The 20,284-nt window shown below is 39.3% G+C and overlaps 3 protein-coding genes across 3 annotated transcripts; 2 read left to right on the forward strand and 1 right to left on the reverse strand.

The window, feature by feature from the left end:
• Window positions 1-38: 38 nt before the first annotated feature.
• On the reverse strand, window positions 39-940 carry LOC143463082 (lens fiber membrane intrinsic protein-like). The gene is made up of 2 exons (XM_076961452.1): window positions 587-940; window positions 39-368 (listed from the first exon to the last, which is right to left on the reverse strand). Exons 1-2 carry the CDS (start codon window positions 900-902, stop codon window positions 229-231), a joined length of 456 nt encoding a protein of 151 aa, XP_076817567.1. The 5' UTR covers window positions 903-940; the 3' UTR covers window positions 39-228.
• Window positions 941-3,212: 2,272 nt separating this feature from the next.
• On the forward strand, window positions 3,213-17,406 carry LOC143461729 (brother of CDO-like). The gene is made up of 12 exons (XM_076959568.1): window positions 3,213-6,100; window positions 7,515-7,594; window positions 8,417-8,542; window positions 10,005-10,167; window positions 10,372-10,482; window positions 10,697-10,827; window positions 11,015-11,117; window positions 11,840-12,000; window positions 12,392-12,547; window positions 12,956-13,073; window positions 14,619-14,814; window positions 15,757-17,406. Exons 1-12 carry the CDS (start codon window positions 6,022-6,024, stop codon window positions 16,493-16,495), a joined length of 2,163 nt encoding a protein of 720 aa, XP_076815683.1. The 5' UTR covers window positions 3,213-6,021; the 3' UTR covers window positions 16,496-17,406.
• A 277-nt stretch (window positions 17,407-17,683) lies between these two features.
• On the forward strand, window positions 17,684-19,797 carry LOC143461730 (uncharacterized). The gene is made up of 4 exons (XM_076959569.1): window positions 17,684-18,192; window positions 18,263-18,421; window positions 18,758-18,883; window positions 19,248-19,797. The coding sequence occupies exons 1-4, from the start codon at window positions 17,982-17,984 to the stop codon at window positions 19,361-19,363; spliced, it is 612 nt and encodes a 203-aa protein (XP_076815684.1). The 5' UTR covers window positions 17,684-17,981; the 3' UTR covers window positions 19,364-19,797.
• The last annotated feature ends 487 nt before the right edge of the window (window positions 19,798-20,284 follow it).

The following is a 20,284-nucleotide window of genomic DNA, read 5'->3' on the forward strand; positions in this document are numbered from 1 at the left end:
ACACACTAGATTCTGTTAAAAGTTTCGAAGTCACGTAATTGTATTCGACGCCAATACTTTTTATTTTTACGTTAGAAAAAAATCTTCATCATTCGGAAAATCAATCTTGTGCACCTTATAATCAAAAATTGTTGGCAATAATCACAAAAATTTATTGAGCGCATCTATTGCTGAAACTCCAGATTAAAAATTAAAGCAAAAGATATGTCGACACCTGCATTTTCATTCTTATCTATGGAGGCAACCTACGACTATAGACACTAAACCATTTGCGACGGCTGACACCCATCCCAGAACATACGAGTAGCCGTAAGAAGAAAGCCTGGCCTTCCCGGTGAATACAGCCATTGCTATGACCATGAACAAACCTGCAAAAACAATCAATTTTGCATTTCAAGTTAAAAGTATTCCTCCATTTTTTCCACATAGACGTAGAAGTACTGTATATGAATTACAATTAATTCTTCTGTAGATAATTTATTTAGTTTGGTTTTATGCTTATATTAAACTTATCCGTTATTACAAAGTATGTTAAGTTATCAAAACAAGAGGTTCTATAAACAGTGTCTATATATCAACATTTTACCTGCCATTGAAAGAAAACTGGTGCACATCTTAGGGTGATACTTTGGGTCCTTAAAAGCGTAGCCAATTGCGAAGAGGGCCAGAGCTTGGCTTATAATGGCCAGTATGCTCATCGCCCTAACAGCTTCAAAGAAAGGAGGGGCGTCTGTGATGGCGAAACATCTACCGTTGGCACAAGATTGCCATAAACCCAACGACGTCTCGCCAACGCCAGAACCACTTACAACCCAAGATGACGTTGCTTCGCTTACGATTGTCAAGATTAAGACAGTCAATGTCAGAATGATTTCCACCGAAAGGGCTACTTTGAGTTGCATGTTATCTATTTACTTTTTAACACTCGTTTTTCTTAGATCTGAAAAATTGAAGAACGTCTTGAAAAACCAGTTTTTATTGCGTTGATTGCTCAGGATAGTGCGTATTTTTCCGCGTTATAACTGCCTTCAAGGTTGAAACTCTCTTAGATATGCGTTTTATGAAACGTATTTTTAAATTCAAGCAGCTTATTACAGCTTAATCAAACAATCTAAACTTAATCAGCGCCCTTTCGTTTACTTTATAACTTGGAATCCTGTTAAAATGATGATCGCCCATAATACTTTAGCCTCGTGGGAGAGCTCTTGCAAACATCCAGTACATTATGACTATGCTTTGATTTACGAAGTTACTATAAACCCGCAGTTCCTCCACGTCTTTTTTTCTTCCCACCACCACCCGCTTCACGCAACAAAACATCTAGTAGGCAAATGAAGTAAATATTTGCGACCACATCCGAGCTCAGTTAACGGTTTTTGGTACGTGATAGCAAACAAGTTCTTTTGGACTTAAAAAATTATGGCTGCAACGATGTAGGCTTTAAATCATCGACATATGCTACTATTGCAAACATTAGGGAATCCAATGTGGTCGCAGGGATCATTGCTTTGGTTTGAATTATAGTTTAGACAAAGAATGAAAAACGAAAGACAAACCTCCTTATATTGATTATATCTTGGCTGTGGTTACTATACGTCACCCATTGTTTGAGGTACATTATACTGATAGCGGATTTACTGCTGTAATGCTCATTAAAACGAGATAAGACGATTACAGAAGATAACCTAACGCTTATACGATGCGTACCCTGGGTCTTAAAATGTAGTTTATTGATTCTGTTTGAATCTTTTTACAAATTGTCAGTGGTCGAAGGGGGCGTATAATAATGGCAAAACAAATAACCTTTTCTTCCAACCACCACCCGCTTCACACAACAAACCATCTTGTAGGCAAATGAAGCAAATATTTGCGACCATGTCCGCGCTCAGTTAACGGTTTTTGGAACATGATAGCAAGCAAGTTCTTTTGGACTTGAAAAATTATGGCTACAACGATATAGGCTTTAAATCATCAACATGTGCTACTATTGCAAACATTAGGAAAACCAATGCGGTCGCAGGGATCATTGCCTTGGTTTAAATTATAGTTTAGACAAAAGATGAAAAAGAAAGACAAACCGCCTTACCTTGATGCTGTGGCGAGCGTTGATTCACCGAGTGTAGAATGTAATCTTAATTGCTTTGGCAAAGCCAAGCGATCAATTAACTTGTTTGTTCGCGTTGATGTTGTTTGTTAATGTTATTCTAGTTAGTAAAGATACACCGTTACCTCACTACTCTTTTCTGTAGTTACTTAACGTCACCCACTGTTTACGGCGCTTTATAGTGATGGCAGATTTACTGTCGTGATACTCCTTAAGACAACAATGCAATTACGAAGGGTATCCAATATTATGTAAAGTATTATCATCGTCAACAAATTCAAATTTTTGCAATTGTCTCCCTTGTGAAGTGGAAATATCCCTGCAGAGATGTTTGAACTCAAGGGTCCAAAATCATCAATTAATCTTATTAATTGATTAATCGGCTCGTCAAAAATTTTCAGTTTCAGCACACACGAGGGCGTTTTGGCAGATAGCTATGCATGCCAAACTAATAAGGAAAGTAAGCTATTTTTACAAAATCTCAAAATATGTGGGTTATTAAATTGGTGACGTTTTATATTTTTTGTTACTTTTTGGTTAACCTATAACTTGTAGAGACTGTCCGTTTCACCACGAATAGCTCATTGTTGACAAGACATCAAGTAAAACATGAAACACTGAAACTGATAATCATGTGCTTCGCCATCTAAGTTGGAAGTGTAATATGTCATTCTAGATTCTATATAAAATTATTTAACCCAGTTTAAGTGGGGCAACTCTAAGTTGTTTAGCTGAACCAAACGACTTTATTATAAATCGATCCTTGTTCTCGGCTGTGAGTCACCACAGCATTTGCTGCATATTTTCATTGCACCCTCAAATTGACAAGAACATTAAAGTCACTATCCAAGGATCTTCGAATCGAATGCAGCCAATGAGTTTTTTAAAGATTATTATAATCCAAGATTAGATTAGGCCGATTCTGTTTCCCACTACTATTATTATTAATAGCCGTTAGTAGGTGAATGTGAAAGCGAAATATACAAAAATGCGCTTTTGCGTTCAGCGGATTATAAAAAATCACTTGAGAACACTGCTGCTTTTTTCCTTTTGTTTGGTGTTTTGCTGCTCGTCAACCTGTGTTTTAATCTGGGCTAGCTGTCAGTTAAGGACTTTGTAAGGTAGCCTAGGCTTGATAGGTAATGTGCTTGCCATTTTGCACATAAAGTACAGACTCGAAGCCAAGATTTTAAAGTATGGATAGATACTGTATCCTGTATAGCTTGTACCATGCAATGACGGTATCTCGCTTTAGGCTAATATCAGTTTCATCGTTGCTGGTCAATTGGCCAGCAATTAATAATCAGTACAGTATACGGTATAGATCAATATATAGCCTAATTACTGAATTAATACACCTGCCCTTACTTTGCCAGTCTGCAGGTGCCAGGCAGTAAAACAATTAAGTTAAGACGTAAAGTCCCGTCAGTAGAAGAAAGTGTGCACACGCACCAGGTTGGAAAGTTAGCTGTTTTAGTTAAGAAATCCTTCGTACAATAAAGATGAAACAATACTACAATTGCCATTGTGCGTGCAATTAACTTGTATCCCCGTGCAAAAGGCATCCTAGGCTGTCCTAGCAAACTTTCCAACCTGGCGCACACACACATGAGACTCATTAATTTGCCAAACTTGTTCACATTCATGCCTGTTCATAACGAACAAGCAAGGTAATTTTTACAAAATCTGATTACTTGTTTGGCTAATTTATAAAAGAAAAATAAAGAAGCAAGGCTAGGAAGCATTTCATGCGATGTGTACGCCGAAAGTCAGTTTGGTGAAAATTACAAATACCCCAAGGCCCGAAGACGTCATGCCAACTGCGATTTCTAAAAAAAAACCCAAGTCAGTGCTCAATGTGCTCTTTTTGGTCTAGCAAAGTGAATTTGCAGTCATCAGGTTGCACCAAGACGTGGATTGGTTTCGTGTCACGCCAAGGCCAAACGGAGTTTATGTCACTTAACCCTTGCTCACGCCAAAAGTCTGGTGTAACTCATGTGGAATGCACCATGGAAATACATCGCAATTTTACTTCTGCACCTTCCGAGATCTTGGCGATCCTTATACTCTGCAGTCTGGCCCATAGTGGAAAGTGTGGCACCTGTACGCATGAGATTCATTAACGCGTACGTCAAGCTTTCTATCTTCATGGTGATTTATGGTATACGATATAAACAAAGAAAAACTGGGTAATTAAACGCATAACCACACGACAACACAAATAGCACAACTTCAGGGTGCATTTCGTGTGATGTGCAGAACGAAAATCTGTTTGGCATACATTACTAATATGTACGTTATGCCAACTATGAATTTAAAAAAAAGTTGCAGTCTTTTTCGTTTAAACAAGAGAAAAATGAAGGCAAAGTGAGTTTGCAAATTTTCCATTGTTTCAATGTGTTTACACCAAGACCGGTACCTGCTTCGTGCAATGTCAAGGTCAAATTTACGCCGCTTGACTGAAGGTTAGGTCGAAGATCTTCGGTGTAACTGACATGGAATGCACCCTGAGTACAACTGGAAATAGACTTCGCTTTGCATTTTTACAAGCCAAGCACTTTTAGCCTAGATCTGTTTTGCCACCGAGCCAATTATGTGGCAGCTTTGCAGTCTTGCTCATCTACAGACTAGACTAGAAAGCATGGAATTTTTTCACAAGATCTCGAGGGTGTAGGATGATCAAAATCGGAGTGGGAAATAAAATGGTGTACCAGGTGCATTTTCCAGTCTGCAATGAAGGTGAGGCAACTTAGGTTAAATGAAAAACTTGCGGGCCGGGCAAATGTAATCTTCCTAAAACAGAAGACATTGTACTTTTTTTGTTTAAAATCTGAAAGAAAAACAGAAAAGCAATTTTTTCCACTGAAGTTCAGGTTTGAGTGGAGCAAGCACAGTCTTGAAAAACCTTGATGGGGCAGTTGCCATGCTTTCCAGTATGATCTACAGATTCAGCTTTCAAGAAAACCCTAATTTACAAAATTATGGAAAGTGAAAAACTACTACATTATATATATTGTGTATAACTTTGAATTATTTTACTGCAGTGATCTTTGTGAAGAGCGAGTAATCTGTATATGTATACACACAATTGGTGATATTTTATGTAATTTCACATTGAAAAATATTTGGTTTTCGTTTACTTTTGCACTCTTAATCTGGATCAAATATTAAGGATTTGTTACATCACAAGTACTTTCCATTTAGACCTTTACTTGAAAGTGCAAAGGTAATTAATTAATGTGTACACTTACGCAGAAAGCTGTGTTTAGGCAAGATACAACTATGTTTATAAGCCTGTTTGTGTATCTTGTAGTAAAACTAGTCCATTTTGTAGCCGGTAGTGATATAACATATGAACATAGTTGAATGTGGACAGAGTGGAATCTTGGCTTCTTTCAACAACACCAAATGGGCTGCAGCCCTGTTAGAAAGTTTGATATCTGATAGCAATGCAGAAATTTAACTGTTCGCTAAACTTTGCTTGCCCACTTGACTTGGAAGACAGTGAACTATATATATTATATATAACTATATATAATAATAGTTGTGTGCTATCAAAGTTATAGTTTATGTTGTGAACAAGGCAAAGGTATTGCCGCGTTTGAAACATTTTTGTTATGTATTATGTTACTCCACAGTACCAGTATGCAGTATGTTAAGTGGTAGTTGCCCCAAACTGGTTGTGTCATTTGCTGTAGGTGATGGTGGCAATATGCCCCAAATGGTATATATAGCAAACTATCGGAACAAGCTTTAGCTATTTTACTGCAGATATAACATGGTTTATTGCTTAACAAGGTGATTTTATGATGAACTTGTGCACACAGGGTAGGTAGTTAGGTGAGTGGCATTTCATGTGAATAATGTAACTTGCGTTCACAAAGTTCTACCCCAGAGCTGCCAAGGTTTGCCGTAGCATGCATCTCATTTCACTGCACTCTGCATATTTATTATGGATTTTATTTCTTTATTGTTGTACGACATGCTCAGGAAAAGGTTTGTAAATTTTAAGTTCTTTATAATTTCTAGCTTAAATGCATTTTTTTATCTTATTTCTAGCTTAAATGCAAAATTTTCTTATATTTATCCGTAGGCTGTGTTTATGAAACATATATGAGCATGCAATGTGTAATTATGTACATTATTATATGGCACTCTAGCTCTTGACTGTTATCTATCATGTTATGAAATTTCTTTCATTTTCATGATAATCTCTTCATGTTAGGAATAGCAAGCAACAAGATGTATTTTTGCTGGATAACAATTATGATTTGGATGACATATTTAAACAATGGCTGAGTTTATTAAAGTTATTTAAATTTTCTAAAAACAAAGAACCCGCTATTTTGGATCATTTTCAGTGGGGAACTTAACAAGTGAAAGGCTGCAATCTGTAGTTCTTAGACCTATTTCAAAATTTATTAACTTTCAGATTTTTCTTTATTAAAGGAGAACTGAAGTCATTTTCAACTTATTTTCTAATTAAAAACTCCTCTTGTAATTAATTAGTTAATCATCCATTACTGAAGACTTATTAAAATGACTGACCATCGTGCTCGCTACATTTGACGAAAGGAGTTTTCCAACAGCAGCTACTCATTAATCTGATATGCTCTTGAACCATGTTTGAAAACTAACCAACTAGGTGATGTCACATCGTCCGTTTTTTGTTTAGGTGATGTCACACGTAGTTTTTTGAAAACGGATTTGTCAATAACACGAAAGAATAAAGAGAAATTTCGTTTACATTTTTGTAATCAGCAGATTTTTATCCATTTTTAGAAAATAAATTCAAAATGACTTCACTTCCCCATCAATACTTACTGCATGGCATATCATCACATTAATGGTGTAATCTTGTTCATCCAAAAGCACAGGATATTCTTCAATTTTTTTGCATCATTGGTTGAATATTTGACGCTGAAATTTTCCTTGTTCTGTTCCAAAGCACTTATGCATTCTGTCAGGTGTGACAGTGTGTCTTGGGGTTTGAGTTGTGCGAGTTAATACTTCAGTGGGAAAACAAGAAATTCTTCGTGACTTGTTTTTGTTGTCACTTGGCCAATTGAATGTTGAATGGCTCTTAGTGGTGATGGATGTACCGAGAAATGTTGAGGGAAATATAAGCTACTTTGCTTGGATTTGCCTCCACACTTGAGTTGTCTCAGTTGTAAATCGTTAACATATCAACTTACTGCTAAGGGTTAGCAAACATGAATGAAGTGACGGCAAAGTCTTTTGCTTATTTGTGCAGCTAATTGTTTGTGTGTAACCAGCAGACTTTTCCATCACATGTTTAATGGTTTGTGAACTGATTCGCTGCAACGTTTGTCAAGCTTCAACCCACACTGCAATAAGAGCATTTTCCCAAAGTTTTACTGTGCTTTTAATTTTTGTACTTTTTTATTAGATGTATCTCTGCCACAAGACCCACTTTTCGATGGCAAAGCCAGTAAATATTTTGACTATTTCCCTTCAAACAATTTAGAGGTAACTATGTTTTCTTATTTGTAGAATATGATAAAAATTTTGTATGTATATATGTAATGAAATATACATTTGTTGCATAAAAATATTAGCATTTTCATTCCCACATGTGGTAAGTTTTTAATTACGTGTTTGTCAAATTGTTAACTTACATTAATTGCTTATAACGGTAGTTGATCAACTGAGTGACATTTCATTTGAGTGACAGCTCATTTGAGTGACACATTTTTTTAACGTTCATTTGAGTGACAAATAATTCATGCTCAACTGAGTGACAGTTCATTTGAGTGACACATTGGTGAGTACTGTTCAATTTTCAAACTACAGTAATGGTTGAGAAATGAGTGGCACATATGATATAAATGTAACAGATAACATGGCTTCCATTGCTCTTCACACAAATACAATGGAAACCATGTTATCTGTTGCATTTTGCACAACATCACACCAACGCAATAGAAAACATGGCTCTTATCTTATCTGTTGCATTTCACACAACATGGCACAGTTGTTTTTTTGTAGATAGTACTCTAAACTTTGTCTTGTGTGTGTTGTCATCTGTGCACTTTCTAATTAACAGCAACTGCAACTTAAACAAAAAATGTCAATCTGTCACTGAAATGAATTACACAGTCCTTATCAATGTGTCACTCAAATGAATTAAACAGTAGTTATCAATGTGTCACTCAAATGAACTATAATTATGTCACTCAAATGAGCTGTCACTCAAATAAACTGTCACTCAGATGATATACAACCGCTTATAACTATATGCTTAGTTAATAATGATCAAAGTATATTAATGTCATATATATGATACTGTAGGATCTCCCCAATGCTCCTGTCATTACGAGTTTAGGGCGTACGTCGAAATCAGACACTTATCTTTTATCATGGACATCTGAAGCGAGCATAGCTGCAATTCAAGCCTTCTATATCAGATATAAAAAGGTATGTAAACTTTGCGTTTGAAATAATGATGTATTGACTCTGGCCCTTGTATAAGGTTGTTTTTCAATATGTTTGCTGTTTGTGCACTTAACTAAATACATATTAAGGTTTTGTTTATTTATTTTGTGTTGTTCTCGCTCATCAAGTCCTACTTGGTTGGTTTTCTTTTTCCCTTACTCGGTACCAGCACTGTGAATAAAGGACTTTGTTGTTTGAAGGGGTAATGAAATGAATGAAAATAAAAATTGGCAGCTTGGTGCCATGAGAAGGTTTTGTAAAGGCGCAAATTGGAAAATTATGTTCTAGACTTCCTTTAGGCATCATTAGGCCATCAACATTCCAACTAGGCCTGGAAAATTTGGATGGGCCTGCAATGATTAGCATTGCTCACAGACGTATGCTACAGGATGCTTGCCTGCAGGCATACTTAAAAGCTCATTAACTCTGTTCTTCAAGGTAGCAACTGATAATTTGTTCGTCGCCTAAGCGAAATGGTTTCTTCTATGACCTTGTCTGATAATCCTTAAGTGTCAGTTTATTTAATTTAAGCACTGGTTTCAAAGTTTGTCCAACAATTTAAATTACAGTCTTCCAACCAACCATGAAGCACTTATGCACGTGCTAGAAAAACTTATGTGCGGCTTCAATGAAAACCTCCCTTGTAATGTTTCACACTTAATGACATCCTCACGTAACACGCTGCTGATATTCAAGTAGCATTCCTATACACATCCAACAAGCAGATTTATTCGTGCAAAAACCCATGCTACACTGTTTTATGGCCACTTGCAGCATATATTCCAGGCTTACGTGTGTCTTGCAACGATAAACAATGTAACCACGTTGTGTCTTATGTTGACAAGCTAGACGCTATTATGGTTTGTGTATCCCAAACTATTCCTCACGTACGCTCGGGGAACTGCTGTTGTCAATACGTTTTCTCGACATGCATCACAGCACAGTTGATGCATAGCCGTGGTTTATTTTGTGGTCCCTGCCATTGTTTTCACTGTCAACAGAGAGCCTCGTCCATCAAAACAAGGGCCCGTCTTTGCGGGGAAATCTCCGAAACTTTGTCTTGAGTCAGTTTGCCCGGTGATTGATGGCAGGAATGAATTCTTGTGATGCTCGGTCGCTGCCGTCCAGGCACTTGCGTTTTTTTAACTATAATGCTTTGTATTTGGCGTATTGATCCGGCTGCTCGTTAAAGCAGCATAGAGGGCTTTAATTTCTGCCCTAAAGCGATTCAAAGGTTACCGCTCCACGACAAACGCTGCAATGTTCTGGACTGCGATTTTACATCGTTATGAAAATAAATTTTAATAAAGCTCCATTCATACTTTCCATCCCCTTTCTATAGCGCACCTGTTTTCATTGTTTATTTACCGTACTGTGATTAATACGTTCCTGGTTTTTCGAAGGATCATTTATAACGAAAGCGCTCGCTCTCATTTTAACGCAGGTTTCATCCAAAGAATGGAAGTACGTATCAGTCCCTGCAAATGGAACATCGCTTCAGCTAAGCGGCCTTGATGGATCGAGCGTGTATCAGGTTGAAATGGTTAAGATTCTTCTTGATAAGCGCACCAGTCACCCTGCTATGTCGTCGTTTCGAACAGGAAAGGGTGAGCAGCCTGGTGTGGATTACTGTCTCGTATCACCATCCATCTATCACCGCCTTGAAATACTTGACTGCTCTACAATTTTAAACCGTATACAACGAACTGAACTTGTAGGGTATCGGTGCACGCCGCGAACGGGTTCCATTTTTGCCGTTACCTTGCAATATATCTTTCCCATGCCTTAAATTATTTCTTTATCATCAACAGCTCATGGTGGCGCTTCTCTGGCGCCACATCAACCGAAATTGCCGTCGGAACACGGCTGTAATCGCCGACGTAAATTGCACAAACTCTTGCCGAATTGCACAGACAGATCAGGTGCGTTTGTGGCTATAATTACCGGCCAAAGTAGCTTTTTGTTCGTGCCCAAGTGTTTACATGAAACTGAAGACCATCTGTACATTTGTCATTTAACCTTTGGCCATCTGAAATAACATCGTTGATTTCTGCTTAAAATCGTTGGAATGAGTGACATTTATAACATGCCGTTATTACTAAGGTTAGGTTTAAATTAGTCAATTTTACTTTAAAGGTACAACTTCGTCCGGTCCGAAAGTCCCAGATGCACCCGAATCCCCCCACGTTACTGTGACGTCACCGAGTTCGGTTACCCTAACGTGGGGGCCCCGATCGAACGGGGGTTCACCCATCATAGGCTACAAGGTAGGCGAGACAATGTTTACATGTTTACCTAAAATGATCTCAACAACCTATTTCGACTTGATTTCACTGCACTGTTTACGCCCGGAGCCGAGTATTCAAGCCAATTTGATTTCTAATGAGATATCACGGAGATAATGACCGATTGTTGTCGATAACCTTGGACTTGGATTTACGAGTTCTGTTCCAGATACAATTGAGAGCGATGAAACGGCAGAAAAGTGGTTGGAAGAACGTCACCAAGATATCATCGGCCGACACCAGGACCTACCCCATAATGGGCTTGAAAAGGGGTAAGTTTATTCGCCACGAAAGCTTCATGCCAAAATACGTCTCCGCTAGCGCGTAAAGGTCAGGCCGGGTAAGGTATGAATCAATGTCATCAACACGGACCACAGTCTCTCGTTTTTTGTCCCATCTTGGGACGCTTTCATTAACTAATTAAATACCAGTGCCCGAAGAATAATAAAAGCTAATAGGCATTGAGTCATTTGAACAAACAGCCGTCACTGCGCGAAAGAATTTAGTGATTTTCTGCAACAGTAAGCTCGCGGCAGTAGCGCTTTTAGAGCTGTCGTGGCTATCATTCATCTTGCCGTATTCGGATACTTTTTGTTTTAATCAGTTAGTTTCAGATTGCTTTCGTGCTTTCCACGTAAAATTTCTCAAGTGAAGACTCTTCATTTTCAAGCACCACTTTATCGAGACGTTAACCACCACCTTATGAAATCGAAATGTTTTTCTCAAATTCAAACGTCATTCGTCTATTACTAAGTCTACGTTGAACTTGCTCTTGATAAAAACACTGGAATTTAATTCAATCAGGAAACCAACAGTTTGATACGAATGAGTGTTAATTTCTGGAATGTTTTTTGTCATCACTCTTTTTGTTGTAAACAAAGTGGATTGTTAATCACTTAATTGTGTGTTAATGTTGGCAGTTACTGTTTTGTTGTTGTGTGTTAGTTATTGTTACTCATTGCTTATTATAACCAACAACTTTTACGTTGCAAAGGGACTTCGTATAAATTCCGCGTGATCGCCATAAACAAAGTGGGTGAATCGACCCCCTCGTCCGCTTCCTCCCATGAGCCCCTACCCCCTATCGTGCTGACCACAGCCCCCGAAATCACAAACGCAACCATAGCTAACGGGAGTCTCTATCTACAGTGGAGGGTGAGTTATAAGTGACCAGATTTCAGCAGATGTTGTGTAATTACCAGTCGCAAGTAATCGATTATTTAAACTGTTTGTTAATTAGAATTAATTATTGTGTGAACGAACTTATCCCTCCCCTGAGCTGTCTTTGAACCATGGTTTTTGGAAGTTATTTTAACCCATTATTTTTCTCTGCATCATGTCACTTTGCATATTATGTTCGCAACATGCAGCCGCATTGAGGTTATAACTGTAAATACTCATCGCACATGAAAATACGAAAAAAGTGCGCGGCCGTACGACTGTCTATTCCCGCTATTTCCAACTTCATATTCCCATATTAAGTAAATAAGGTGGACGGTAGTGTATGAAACAGTCCCATTTAGCTACCTTATACTTTCTTCCATAGTACGATGGACCGGACTCCTACAATTTCAAAGGCTTTTACCTCAATTACGTTTTGAACCGGAAAAAACACAAGAAAAGGCGAATCAAGAATCCGTCGGTTTCTTCTTACACCTTGCACAATCTCAAGGGGGGCTCGAGTTATTCGATTAGGCTGCAGGTATAATTCGCAAACACTTCGACTTAACTTTATTAAAGTGTTTTGATACAACGATCCGGCTGGATGCGTAAAGATGCTGCTGTTGGAGCTTAAAAAGATATACTGTGGCGTGAAATGTGTTTTGTCGATGGTACAGACGTCCACATCGGCCACATCTAATCGGCTACAGACGATTTCCAAATGTGATAAATGCTGAGTTAGGCATAAAACCATTTTGCTTAATCGCATTGAATTTCCACTGAAACCCGATAATGCCTTGTTATAAGTGCCGCTGACTATAGAAGTCCAGCTGGTTCGGTCGCTGAGTCACATGCTGTGGCGAAAGGACCATAGCAGCCCTGTGAATACCCACAGCTGTTAATAGACGCGTAGCGACCATTCATTCAAGACGCAGCAATGTTGTTGTAGGCCTTCAACGCCCATGGACCGTCACCGCTGTCCAACGAGGTCCTGGTGGAGGACGATGAAGTGGAATTCCTCTTTGATCTGGAACCTGATCTCTATCATCCGGACCCGTCGTTAATCGGTGAGTTCTGTTGTTTCAATTAGAGGCTGTTTTGAATTGACTTTGCACCTAACGTTTATTGTATAAGCAATTGGTTTCTGCTATTTAGTTAGCGGTGAAACGCTGGCGGTGGATTTAGATCGAAAATGATAACGGTATTATTATCAAAAATTTCGTCCCAAAAACTAAAATTTCAGCAACAGATAACACTTAGAGTCGAATTCGCATATTTTTGTTGGGTCGTTCGGCGCATAAGCTACTCAGTCCTGAAGTTCATCGATCTTATTTTTGAGGTTCGCGGTCGCAGTGGTGTTGGCTTCGGTCTTATCGCTGGTGTTGAAAAGTAACGCATAAGTACATCATATCGAGCCGTGAATTCCGTGATTTTATTCGAACCCTTAAAAGTGATTTCGGCTGTGACCGGGTTCGGTTAAGCTTCTTGCATTTTTATATCTCAAATTAAACTCCCCAAATTTTCTCTCTAAAGCAACGAAAAATGCCAACCATCGACGTAATAGCTCATTGCCCAAGGGGTAAACGAAATCATCGTACGAAGTAAACACCTGTTTCTTGCATGTGATTAGAGAGCCGGCGTGTAGTTGAGACGACATAGAAAGTTCTCGTTTTAGCCTATTGCCGGAAATGAGTTTGCCAACATTCAGTCGACTCGGAGAACTTTGACTCTATACAACCACCTGATCTAAAAAGGCGTTTCCCGGAAAAAGATTAAATCTGTCAAATTGATTCCAATATAGTTTGTGGGCCAACGATTTTCTTTACCAGTTGCTGACAGATGATGGCGAGTCGGTTCCACATCGAGAAATTTGAACAAGCACCGAACGCGTACGGATCTTTTTCGGGTTTTTATTAATTTTCTGTGATCTCAATCCAGCTAAATAGCGCGGCAACAAATTAAAAACTTCACAAGGCGGGGCACACGCATAATGAGTCGGCCAAAGAGCGTTTTAAAAAATTAGCGAGCAAACTCTCATTATAGCGAGCCTCAGCTATACGAGTCCGACCTTTCAGACGTGTCCCAGTGTTCGGCGTAAACACTTTTGCCATTTTCTCTTGACTCAGGAGCTATTACGCACGCCTCATTGCTCGCTATTATCGTAAATTGATACCTTTATTTAGGTCGCTTTTCATCCTGTACCGAACGGGCGTCTTACATCGTCTGTTAAGGTTATTTCGTCAGTTACGAAATTTCCTCAATACTTTTGTTAAAATTAGCGACAAATGACATTCATCGTACAAGTCGGCTTTCTTTTCACGTACAAGTCATTCTCCCAGTGTCCCAAATTTAGAACATCGCTGTTACAATTTCTATAAAGAGTTGCGTAATTTAGGAAGCAATGTGTTCCCTTTGTGACGTCATCATTCCCAATTGACTCGTGTTGTCTGCATTTTCTGAATCATAAAACTTATCAACGATAAACCGTCAGCTTACCGCGTGCATTCGCTAATGTACTTGATGTACGACCGCAGCTTGTGTAAGGTGACATCACAATGTCAATCCAGGCCATCGTTTAATTATTGATACATTACTTATGTTGTGCGTTACAGATGGTTGGAACGAAGACAGAGACACCGAAGTGAACAATAACGCCCGCACCCGCTCCTCCCAGAGGGATACAGCTATTTTAATCGCTGGTGGAGCACTGGGCTTTGTTGTTATAATTCTGGCCGCATCCGCTATCATATACCACAAGAAATTCTCACTGCGAAGTGGACAGACACAAACGGAGTCAAAACAAAACGAGTAAGTGGTGATCGTTGGAAAGCTACTTATGATAAACGAAGGTCGTTAGAAATGTGACATCCAAGCCGCTTAATCTAAACACAAAAGCACAGCCTATGTTTTTGTGCCATATCGGCTATTACTGCGGACGGGCTTTCACATTCCGATGTTCAAAAGCCGATGATAGGACGTCGTACAGACTTAATTTGAAGCTCAAACACGGGCTGCAAATCGCGCATATCAATTAGTCGTGTCCTCCGGTGAAATGAACTGTTGTAAGCGTATCAGGCGTTACGTTGCGGTCAATGTTGCTGATTTTCAGCCCGTATTTGACGAAGAATCGTGTAGGTATCTACGATGAACAGTCGGATTTTGTACACTAAGGCGATAACAAATATCACCATCGCCGTTAATACGTTAATTGCTCGTCGTCACTCGAAAAGTTTTGTCGCCGTTATGGCGTCCGTATTATTTATAGTATGAGGCAAAATAAATAATCAGGGCCCTTGAAAAACGAACGTTTTATGACAGATGGCGGCGAATTGGCTGAATTTTGACCTTGGCACTGTAAATGTGTTTTCATCCCGGAGTCGGGAATGAAAGGTTAATAAACTTGTCTCTTTTTAAAAACCTTTATTGATCGGCGTTAACAGCTTAATAAACTCTTCCGACTCCCAGCAATAAAAGTGAGCCTATTTCTTCGAAATTCTCCCTCTATAGTCTATACTGATGTGTATTGAAGTATTGAGTGCGTGCAATAATCGATATAATGGTTGGAAATCTAAGATCTTCCGCCACCCACGACGAAAAGTTTATTTTATTTTAAATGCCAATTTGGATCAATCGGATTAAGCGGAAGAAACCTTAACGTCTTTTTTTGTCAAAATTCTTTTATTTTGTCATCCGCGCTTAATCGCCTTAATGCGTCAACGCTAATTGCTTGTCTTTTCTTTCTGTCTGCAGTTCAAAAGGTCAACGGAAATCTGCCCTCCGGTCAAAGATCACGGGTCAACTTTGTTGCACGGACGAGAAGGATGGTAGTAGGGGTCAATGTACCCCCGTTACCCCTCCCCAGTGCGCTTGTTACAGTGGGGCCAATTCGCCCCCCCACATCAACGAATCGTGCGGCTTGATGACGGATTGCATGCATTCGAACCGCACCTCCGTCTCCCACACAATCCTGCCCGGTAACGGGGGGTTGCCCTATTCGCGGGGTGCGGGAAGCCCCATGTATGCGATGGTGTGCGATGGCAGGCAGTTGCAGTGCTGTGCCGCCGCTGGGATCGCTCCGTTGTGGTGGGTCAGGGGTACGGACGGGGAATTTTGTCACATCATACCCCACGATGCCAAGCCCCGGCAGAAGGCGATCGAGGAATCGGCCCCCGACGATGCTCAGTCCCGGGAATCCCCCGCCTGCAGTGAACTCCTTATAACGCGCGCCCACGACAGCCACGTCGTGGAATGCACGTTGAACGACAATGACGTCACCCTCAACGTAGCCGACGTTGATGACGTCACCCTTAATGTAACCGACGCTGATGACGCCACAGAACATGGTTCCGCAAACGAATCGTCTTCGAGTGACATCGGTGATGAGAGACCTTGTTCAAATGTCGTTACGAGTTCCAGAAGTAGTGACGTCACCGAAAGTGCCGATGACGTCGGTAATAGACTTCAAAATGCGGAAACGACGTCAGATTAGATCAGCTTTATCTAGATATTGCACTGTTATTGCGTTTTCGTTTTTTCTTTCAATGAAATACCTCATCGTGAACGGATGAATTTTCTGCGTGGATTTACCCTTTTTGCCCTTTTTCTATTTTTCTTAAACTTGTTTCAAGCGAGCAGTATTTTTGTATCTTTCGAATCAAGTGAAGTTTCATTTGTTGCGTCCTGATGTCGTCATAATAGGTCATTAACCATGGGAAGATTTGATCAGATTTAAAACCAGCGTCTTGCATCTGATCCACAGAAGCAGCATTTGCGTTGTCATGGTAGCACGTACGCATAAACAATTCCACATTCACCTAAGGTCGCAACACACAACTAGTTGAAATTTGGCATGAAATTACTTCACTCATTCGTGAAGTCGTCGCCACTCTTGCATGACGAGGTCACGACGTTGCCATTGGAAACCGATGAGTTTTTATTTCATTTGCTTTGTTTTTTAGAAATTGAAATATTTGTTCTTGTTTAGAATTTTTTTCCGTCGTATTCTTGCTCAGCTAACGCCGGGCCGTGAAGTTTTCATTGCGCTTTTGACTTATTTTTTCGTTCGAATTAAATTAATTTTTTCCCTTGTATTAGTATTGCTTGTGTCGGAGCCATTTTGTCCCGTATTTTGTCAGCAGTATTTTTTCAGCTGCTCGTTCTTTTGGTCCAAGTTTCGTTTTTCTATTTCTGTGTTCCGCCTCCTACAAATAGGCAGCATTTTGGTCAAATCTTACCTTATAGTGCGGCATACGTTTGAAATATTGTTGCAATTTAAGTCATTGTAGTTGGTGATGAAACGAGTATCGTTGGTGCTTCACACTTCATATACGAGCCTGACTTTGTTACCTTTTTTATGGTGCTGTGAAGTGTGAAATTTCAAATAAATGCTTTTGCACACAAGTTGTCTTCTCGAATGACATGATTTTTAGAAAGTAAATGGTATGATGTGAAAACCCTCACCTCGGAAAGTAGGAATTTGCACGACAAACTTGCTGATGCTTCGGTTATCGAGCTCGCTTTTGTGCAAATTGCGATCGAAACACGCATTTTTTACTTGTTGTTTTTTTATTTTTTGTTGACCGAGTTTGGAACTGTTCATCAGGTTCATCATCATTCATCAGGAACTGTTCAACTGTCCACTGAACAGCAGCAGGCATCGTTGATGCTTTATCCAAGGACGTCACAGCGGTAGCGCCACTAGGTATTGAACATTACGGCGCTCTAACCTCTTCCGTTTCCGAAAGCGACGTCATCAGATATATGACAATAACGTCGTTACAAACGTCATCTGGAGTCCGGAAGGTTTCAATAGAATGTTGAGTCATCATTTCCCTCACATCGTCTTCCAGAAGTTGGAATTAGGAGACATAGCTTCTGTGCCAGTGCAAAGTGCTTGAACAAGCCAACAGTTCTTAGCTTAGAGTCGAACTATTCGAATCCTTGTGGAAAACTGTGAGGGTTAAAAGCAGTGAGTGATGTCTCAGAAGTTTTGCAACACTCTTCACAACCTCGCGATATTTGCTTGGCCGCTTTTGGTCAACCTGGTTTTCAAACCGTTGAATTTTATTGCAAAATTTTACTTTTTCAGTTTTATTTTAGACACAGGTACAGTTGTATGTGCTCGAAAATTCAATATGCGCCATCTCCCGATCAAAGTACTGTTGGTGTGTCTTTTCCTAAAACAAGGTAAGTCATACTATTTAATTTAATAAACATAACCTCGGCTGAACGTATAACGAATTTATTCAACCCACAGGCGCATCTTTGCGTTGTTATGAATGCGAAGATACAGCTGCTAGACCGAACTCAGACTGCAAATATCTGAAGCAAAGTTTGAGTAAAGTGAACTTAAATGTGAGCATCATTGAGTGTGCTTCGAATGAGAATTACTGTCAAGTTTTCAACCGTACAGGAGGTGAGTAATCTTGATGCTTTCCATGTGCATCAGCCATCGCAAAGCTATCTTGTGAGTTGTTAAAAACCTTCCCCGATATTTCGAATAGTGTTGCTAAATGACACACCAACGCTGGTGAAAATATGACCTTCCTATAATAAACTAAAGGTGGAAGATGCCAAGGTCGAGTGGAATTATTTCGCAAACTACCCCAACCCAAAACGCTGGGCCTAACTTCCAGCTCTGTTATAATAGCGCACCTAAATACTTCGATGCCTTTATTCCTCTGCCCAATAAATGAGCATGAACTTAAAAGAATTTAAACTTTTTCTGTGCTTTACTTAACTGACGTAATAGGTCTTGGAGCGTCGGCATTGTTCAGTGGCTATTACGGGTTTTCTCGACGATGTTCGTCAAATGCCGATGGAAAAGGATGCGCCAAAGGGGCATTCCACACGACCTGCAATTCATTCTGCACTAGAGGTAAGAATTTCGCAAGATAATGAGCGTTCAATGAATAGTAGTCGCAAGTATAACAGGCGGCTGACGTACTAAAACGAAAAAGATAGGAGCCTGTATTTTCTAAGTTGAAAAGTTTTGCAATTGTGACCGATTGAAAGACTTCGGTCGTCGTAATGCTTGGAAATTGCAGTGTTAAAGCCGTTAATTAAATATGCTTTGTTCTACGGACTGGGAACATATTCTAAAAAGGATTGATTGTAGTTCTAAAGTAAATTCTACGCGTTTGTTGATAAAGAAGCACTGGACACAGTCAAAGATAAGAAGTATGTTGTAGTTATAGACCGTGCAAATGTACGACTTGCTTTATATTCTTTTTGTCGTCCAGATCTTTGCAACACTGGCGACGGTCTCGGATCAGACGCTTGCCTGCCAAGGGTGTCACTTTTGTTTCTTACTCCCATGACGTTGATCGCTCTTCTTTTATCTCTGAAGATCGTTTAGAAGATTTTATCGAATAAACAACTTGTAATGGTCGAGAAACTATCAAGGAACTTGCAGCCTTGCAAAGTGTCATTTTCTGTTTATTGAATTGATCTGTTTCGTTCATTAGTCAAGTCTTAATCAATCTGATTGAAGTTTTCTTTTTGCCTGATTCTCAATTTTGCTACTCCTTTCACCTTCCACTAAGCGCAGTGTTAATTCCTTGATAACGTGGGTTTGAATGTAAGCTGCTGATATGAAAGCGGCCTGTACTCAGATATGCAGAGAACTTATAGCAGCATACATGTTATACTTTTGATTGTTATTACATTTTACCGAATTTACTGATTAAGTTATAACAAATTTGAGTAATAACTTTTGATCTAGAATGGCGCGGCTCTAAAATATCTCGACTTTGGTTGCTTGGAAAATTATTATAATCAGAGTTTTATGAATTAGTCTCAAGTATTATTTCTACCAAAGTCAATGACTACAGCAATGCTACCAACTCCTTACTCTTATTTTGATGAAGCAACGATAATTAAGTAAGTCCTATAGTCATAGTGCACCGAGGTCCAAAACTGAAACCACATTACGTGTTGTGCTGAAATTAATCATAAAACTGCAGCACATCGACATTGTTTTAAATAGTCTTTAATCTCATTGAACAGAAATTGAATAACTTAGAGAGTTGAGTTATCACCTCAAATCAAAAGCACGATATACTAATCACGTAGGTTAAATACACAAATACATGAAAAATCATTCATAATAGCAACAAACGTGTTTGATGGTCAGCCTGCAAACTAAAAACAAATCATGTCGTTAAAAGTAATTTGCTCACTCACAGACCAACATTCCTATGTCGGCATCCATCGTTTATTCGTGGCCTAACGAATATGGCACGTGAGACAGGCACCTAGTTTGCAAGAAAACTTTGCA

The sequence above is a fragment of the Clavelina lepadiformis genome, chromosome 6, assembly GCF_947623445.1.
Source record: "Clavelina lepadiformis chromosome 6, kaClaLepa1.1, whole genome shotgun sequence".
Classification (NCBI taxonomy): Eukaryota; Metazoa; Chordata; class Ascidiacea; order Aplousobranchia; family Clavelinidae; genus Clavelina; species Clavelina lepadiformis.